The following is a 7,641-nucleotide window of genomic DNA, read 5'->3' as shown; positions in this document are numbered from 1 at the left end:
CTTAGCAAGGACGTCCCTTCCGGGACTATGCTTGCTAACCTATGACAGTTCCCTCTCTGCCATAGATACAACTGGCTGATCTTTCAGCAAGTTACTCTGCAATGTCAATTACCTTCACCTCTTTTAAAGAAACTGCCTCGTGTCTAACTGACATCACACTATGCATCAGTAGCTTTTGGGAAGTCAAAATTTTTAATTCTTTCTTACCTACATCCAATGAGACATGATCTTCATTTTCTTTAGAAGGAACCCCAGAGTCTCGGAAAGGCTAGAAACAGAAAAATTGAGCTATATCTCTGAAGACAATTTGTTGTATTTATGCTTAGTTGCAATCTGTGCTACAGGCTTTCATAATTCAGTTCAAACACTATCAAGCAACAGTCACTTCATTTCAGCCATTTTTATAAATGCAGCTGATATGGCGTTCTACTTCCATACGCAAATGAATCCTAAGGACTCAAATTCTAACTATAATTAAAGAAGAGACCAAACTACCTCTTACTTCCCATGCAAACTTCAATCTTCAGCCTGTTTTTCTCTTACAAAGTTTAATTGTGCTCTGACTAGCCAATATACAGTGCTCTGGAGAAAAGAGCAATATTTTCTAAGATTTGAAATACTTCTAATGCCGGAGCTGTTCACACCTGTAGAAATGTCACAGTTCAGTTCATTCATTATAGATTCATTATAGCCTTTCTACTAGATCAAAACAAGAGACAATCAATATGGGACCAGAATCTTTTCCCCCCAGCAAGACTCATGAGCTACAGTATTCTGCTCCAACACACCCTTTCAACACAGACTCCAAATTGTGTGCATACTGTAGATATAATTCTGAGATTTCACAGATTACAACAGCAACATGTGACTTCCAAACAAATGGTCAATCTTCTGCGTGGCTGGTAATAAAAATTTAAAAATTTTAAAATCCCAAGCAACCAACCAAAAAAAAAGCCGATAAAGGTGACCACATTCATAAAAATTACCTAATGTGTCAGCTCAGCAATATTCCACTACATTCAAATGTTATTAAAAGAACCCAAAACAAACAGTAGTCACTTGGTATTGATATCACTTTTACCAGATTTTCCAGGTTTGACCAGATTTTATTTCTCTCAGTCTAAATTATTATTTTAGCTGCATACCCACTGAGGTAATAATCAAGCTCCCACTTGAAAAGTGTTCAAAAAATACCAAGACAAACATTTTCCAATCATTTTGTAAACAAATACATATAAATAAAAAGCAGAATATAAGACTAGAGATCAAATACAACTGACAGAAATACAGTTGTAATGGCACTTCTCACATATTTTGGTCTCTCCCAAAAGCTGTTTAGATACCTCCAAGTAGATGACAATGGGAACTTGCAGTATTTTTTGCATCAAGCATTTTTCCTATTTACATCCAGTTAAGGACTCACAGTTACCCGCAGAGTCTCTCTCAGAAACTGACTCCTCAGATGTAATGAACCATGCTGTCTCAAGGATGAAACTTATGCTATACAGGTTGTGCTGACCCCAGACTGGCAGCTGCCAGTTCCCTAAAGGCACTAAGCTTCACCATAAATACAAGAGCTTTCTGGTCCAAAAGCAGAGCTTGCTTCTGCAACCCAGCTTTCCAGCCCACAACTACATAACAGGTTCTTTCAAATAATAATCATCTACACACGTAACTATTCCTGCCAGATAGAAATAGCAAGAAATGCTGCCTGGCAGGCTAGAATTTATTTGTTAGCTCTGGTATGTGCTCAGATAGGCATCCAGAGGTTGCTGCTTCTCAGCCTAAATAAATCTTAGCTATTTGTAGAAGGAGAAATCTGTACCTTCGTGTCATCCTGGGACAAGTCACCAGATGCTGAGCTCATAGGACCTGCAAGAGCAAAGACTTCTGCCTTTAATAACAAGAAAATTCAGTTTGTGTCTGCTTTGGTTTCTGCTGCTGGTCTCTCTCCTCTTTCAAACAGAAAAGGGGACACAAGAAGCAGGCAGGCAAGCCAGAACAATGGACATGGGCAGCCCATGCATCTCCCCACAGCGGCAATCCCGTGGGCAGCATGCAAGCTGGATGCACAACAAGTGCTATGTTATTGTCACAGTTATGTTTGGGCTGATTAACCCCTACATGCTCAGAAAATCAACAGCTCCAGCACTGTGCCTCACACCAACGTCACAGAGCAGCTGAGCTCTGCTTGTCTTCTGCAGGGATTTCATGCATTTTCTGAAATTAGACTTTGTATTTTTAACCCAAGTAGTAAAAAAAAAAATAACTTCACTTCTGTCACTCTTTTTTCTCTTTGGTTGGCTGGTTTTTGGTTTATATTTTCTTCCAAGGGCTGTGGAGAAGGACATAGCAATGGCAAAAAAAACCACCAAAAAAACCACCTCCCACACTTTTTAAGTTTTGCCCAAATGCAGCCTGAAAGACTACTGTGAAACAGCAAAGAAGAGTAATTTGGATACAGGAATGTAAATGAACACAAGCATCATTCATGCTTCCAGGAACATTATAATTTAGCACACATGTTTTTAAAAAAATGAAAATGAAATTACATAGAGTCATCATGGTAAATATGTCTCATTTTATACTGAACCTTTCAACTCTAGGTTCATATCTGTTCTCAGATACCCTCTTCATTTCTCAGTCAGCATAGGATACCTTGAGGTATATGGAGTTTAGGGACGTTTACTGGCATTGAACAAAGTATATCTCAAGGTTTTTTAAGAAAGCATTGTATCAATACATCTTGGGAAAAACAATTCAAAGACAGCTGCCTGTTACCTAAATCACGCAATCCTCAGCAACAAAAACCCCACCTGACCTACAGGTCTCTCAGACATGAAGTTCTGGGATGCAGTTATAGGCCCACTGCAACCTGTTGTCCCTGACCTCGGCAGTGCCCCTGGACACTGGCAGGAGTTAGGACTGGGTCTGTGCTTATCAGTATCAGGATCATTAACTTTGAATTAATCCGCCTTCTTTAATTAACTTCCTGCAGCACTCATATATATATATATCTCCCCTTGCATTCTAACACAGGGTAATCAGCACAAAATCCCTGCTGCTGTCAAACTAAGCATTCCAGATGTTATCCTTCAGCTAGTAGGAATAGACTATTTCTTGGGTAACTGCAAATGCAGTCACCAACTTTAAAGCTTCCTTGAGAAGGTTTTTTTTTTTTTACAGTATTGACATGCAATTGGCATTATTATTATTATTCAGTTCCACAATTCTCAGAAATAAAAAGCCGTGTTTTCTCTATACCATATATACTGTAGCAGCAATTGGCTTATCCTCCAGGTAACAGTATTCAGTCAACTCCTGAGCATGGAATTTCAGGTCAGAAAAGAGAAAAGAAAAGCACAAACTATAAAATTAGCCAAAATACCACCAATTTCACCTTTTGTTCTGCATCCTGTCTGGATAATTTATCACTCCATATATTTGAATTTAATTAAGTTGCTGTGGGAGATTCACTGCTAAGCTAGCAGCATCACCTTACGCTGACCCACTGCTTTCACATGATGGCATTTCACAAGAAGCAACACACTGCTATAGCAAACTCCTCTCAGTAACAGCTCAGGGCTGCTGACAGCACTGTGTTTTAAAGGTCTGTTGATCTTGACTTTAGAAGTGAGTAGTTACTACTTCTTGGAATGGCAGCAGTTCTAAAATCTGAGGGGGATACTTTCATGACATGAATGTGCCAAAATAAAGTCCTTACCTTAGCAGACACTTTATAAAGGAGTTCAGTGAATGCAACTCAGAATGTAGTAAAAAGTACAATAATTTCATATAATTTTTGCTTCCAGCAGCAACAATTTTAATTCAATCTCGAACAAAGTTCTTTTGATCTCCCGAATGCCAGCAAATGGAAAGTTTAAGACAAGCTACTAGTCACCAGTAACCACCACCACTCAGTGATTTTTTTTCTTTTTTTGACTAGGTGGCTAGACTTACAGAAATATGGTAACCTATTAAATATTGAAATAGAAGAAGATGAAAAAACCGTGTTGCCTAACACTGTACCAACAGTAGTTACAGACTTCTCATGTCTACAAGTAGGTATCTCAGAGGATAAAACATGCAAGTATGTTTACTACAATCTGTTTGTGTAGGTCCTGAATACTTACAAAATGTGGCATACTTTTCCAGGTGTTGAACTGAAATTAATTAAAAAAAAAAAAAAACAGGTGCAAAGTAACTCTGATGCATAAAGGCACTAAAGTCTATAGCTTCCACTGAAAACACAAACAGCTAGGTATGCCTATGCCAAATATCTTTGCTGCTCATCAGAATCCAAAATGAGAGTAGATGTCCTGAACTGGAGACTTTCTCTCTCTCCCCCTCCAGGAAATGAATACCCATTGATCTCTGCCTTCTGCTTGTGCAAGTAGATCAAGTTAAAACTGCTTTTTGCAAAAAGTATTAAACTAATCATCACCTACAAGTCACACTGATGAAGCAACTCCCACATATAGCACTGCCAATGAAGGCCATTCACTTTATATTGCCAAGAAGCAGCATAAAGATCACCCTGGTCAGAGTACAGCATTCAGGTGAACACCCAGAGTAAATGCTGTGTCACCAAAGTCATTTACAAAACGCATATAATAAATTCTCACTTACAATAACAGATATGTAACTTGTAACTGCTAACAAGTGCTTATTATTTCTCTGCAAATTTAACTTCTAATGGCAGAACATTTGTTGCCTGAAGACTGACAGAGAAACAGGGTATAAAACTACTTTTTCAGCACTAGCAATGGCAGCATACACATTTAAATACACGACTGTGTCCCTATTTTACCCATTCACACAAAGTTACTAGCTGACACCTCTCAAACTAGTCCCCATCCTTTCCCTCGGTCTGGTCCTGGTCCTGTCCGCAGTTCATCCAGGTGCTAATATTTCTGCTGCCCTCAGTAAGGCTGTCTCCAGCAGACACTGGAGCAAGAGCAAGACCGAGCCTCTCACAGAGCTCTCAGTTTTCAGCTTGTTGCTTCATCCAAACATACAATGAATGCCAGCCACTAAGCAAATGGACAACTGAAGAAAACTTTTAATTAATTCCTAGGAACCATCTATAAGTCCCCAAGCCTTATACTTTTGATACTGAAGAACGATCTTTTTTTGTGATTTTCTCTTCAGCTCTAAGACATGTTTGCTCTGAGGTACACTGGGAGGTATTTTGGTAATGAAAGAGCATTCTCACACACAAGCACAGTCCCACAATCCTTGCAGAGGTGAACTGCTTACCAAAACAGTTAATGTCTGGTGGAAACAAATGAGGATTTTGCCACATTAAGAAGTCTAGGCTGAATCCCAGAACTACCCATACAAATCATTACTCTGCTCCTATCCTTATTAACTTATTTGGCGTCGCTGGAATTTGCAGGAGAGTTCATTCAGTTAAACACTGCCCTCTCCTGGAAACACGTGACTTTTTTCTGGCTCTTAAAATGAAATCAGCTAAGGCTTTTCCAGTCACTATAAATGTTGTAATATTTTGTGAACAATTTCAGTCTAACATTGGAAAACCGATGCTCTCTAGGGAGTATCATGATTTACAAAATTCTTGTAATGTATGACTTACATACTCCACTGTTCTCTTCTAACAGGCCTCTAAAACCATATAAAACATGATCTTCCTGAATAAATAAGTGTATGAATCTGTGCCAACTTTCTAGAGCTTTTGAAGATTGCAACATTATGGAATAAAAAACTGTACCTGCTACAGAGCGTGTTGTACTGCAGGGCATTTTTGGGCCTTCCACTGTTTCAACTTGGTTTGAATTAATACTCTGTAAAAAAAATCAAAATGACAGTAACTGTATTTGATGCCCATTACATTTATCTGAAAACTCAAGAACAATGTCAAAGACTAGCAAACACTTATGTCATAAGCAATACCAAAATGACTGAGAGAGATTCCACAATATTTGAATGGCTACCTTCCAGAGGAAACTGACAGCAATCCCTCAAGAGGGAAACCAATAAAATATTTTTAACTACAGAGAGAAATCACCTCCTGCTTACAATACACAATAGATCTAAAGGATATGATTTACCATCTGCACTTCACTGCTTACAACCTTCTTCTCTATGAGAAAAGCAGCACAACAGCTTTGCATAACAGCTCAGTTCCGAAGTCTAGTTTATATTAAAAGCATCCCTGTAAAGCAAGCAATTTTGGTGGATAGGTAATACAAAGCGAATAAACTAAGACCAAACACTAAATACATGATAAACCCAGCCTGGAAGCCAGGAGACACTCCCCATATCTGTGGCCCCTGGCCAAGCCTTGTTCAGATACACATTGACTATATCATTCCTGCTCAAAAGGAAGAGGGGGCTGGGATACAGTCTCCTATTTTAGAAATTACCCTCAGAGATGATAAACAAAGTGGGAGGCAGAAAGAATGGATTCTTTTGTGTCCTTTCATCTACAACTCTGCTAGCTTTTAGTCTTTCCCTCTAGAAGGCTGCCTGTGTATTTGCCATGTACCAAGAGCTGCAAACAGAGAAAAGACATGGTAACCTGGACACAAAAGAAAAGGCCAGGGGTGATGCTCTGCTGAATACTGCAGCCAAACTAATTTGAAAGCCATGAAGCCCCACCTCAGTGGGGATAGTTGCATTTATCTCTGCTTGTCTCTTGCTGTGCTAGACAGTTTCCCACTCTAGCACCTATCAGGCAGAAAAAGTCAAAAGAAAGTTGGTAACTATTAAATCTGTCCACCACCAGGCAAAAAAATTACTTAAATGATCATAAACTATCTCAGTCATTTTGGATAATTATCCTGGCTTGGCCTTTTTGTTTTTTTCATTACTCTGACACCATTTCAAACGCGTCCATCAGTCCCCAGATCTCTCTTCCTCTCACGCAGGACCTCTGCCCTGCACTGGCTGTGCTGCCTCCAGCACTGACAGCCTTGTGGATCACCTTCTCTGCTGTCTAGGTCTCCACTGGAACTGCACAATGAACCAACCACATCGTCCCACTTACAGGCACCACTACCACACAGCAATCTCTGCCTCAAGGAGGTCACACAGAATTTAAGCAAGTCCACATTTCTCAGCAATTTCAGGTATCTTTCCCATCTCTGTTGCCTAAAGTGCCCACGAAACCTGTGGGTTTCCACTTTTTGAACTGCTTAATTAAGGCATGGCTCCCATACAAGTGACTTTAGCTTACTGACAGCTTGTCTTAACTTTTTCGTTACTTCTTCATTAGGCTTCTAAGGAATAGAAAAGGAACTGAAAGAACTGACACAGCAGAGAGTGAAGAATATACTTGAGAAAGACGATGCTTTTCTTGCATGAATAGATGTGCTGCTGTCTAAGGCAATCATTTCACACAAATCCACAAATCCAACACTACATGCCATCATAACTGAGACAAGCTCCCTTTCTTCAGTTCATAACATTCTGACTCAAGCATGAAATAGCAATGTGGTCATTTATACAGTCTCAGACACCAAATGTACAGCCTAAGTCTGCTGTAGATGAAATGAATACTCCAGGACAGCAGTAAGTTCTGTCTCTATTTTAAAAAGACTATGTACTGTGAAATGTCTAATACCCACCAAAAATTTCTAATTGCCTCCCAATTCTTTGGATACCACTAAAGAGCTCAGA

At 39.4% G+C, this 7,641-nt stretch overlaps 1 protein-coding gene across 7 annotated transcripts in view; it reads right to left on the bottom strand.

Moving 5' to 3' along the window:
* The window catches only part of ARHGEF28 (Rho guanine nucleotide exchange factor 28), a 118,197-nt gene that overhangs the window by 74,920 nt on the left and 35,636 nt on the right, over positions 1–7,641 (bottom strand). For 6 of the 7 annotated variants that reach the window (XM_042012855.1, XM_042012859.1, XM_042012857.1 and 3 more), the window contains 3 exons: positions 5,732–5,804; positions 1,826–1,872; positions 208–268 (listed from right to left, as the gene is read on the bottom strand). In XM_042012855.1, coding sequence (XP_041868789.1) covers positions 208–268; positions 1,826–1,872; positions 5,732–5,804 — 181 coding nt within the window. The remainder of the gene's footprint in view (positions 1–207; positions 269–1,825; positions 1,873–5,731; positions 5,805–7,641) is intronic. The other variant, XM_042012858.1, reaches the window with a different exon arrangement.

The sequence above is a fragment of the Corvus kubaryi genome, unplaced genomic scaffold, assembly GCF_017639235.1.
Source record: "Corvus kubaryi isolate FWS band 111438036 unplaced genomic scaffold, C.kubaryi_AGA036_p1.0 split1-37296, whole genome shotgun sequence".
In the NCBI taxonomy this organism is placed as follows: domain Eukaryota; kingdom Metazoa; phylum Chordata; class Aves; order Passeriformes; family Corvidae; genus Corvus; species Corvus kubaryi.
The sequence above is the reverse complement of the archived record's forward strand: the minus strand, read 5'-3'. Positions and strand labels throughout refer to the sequence as shown.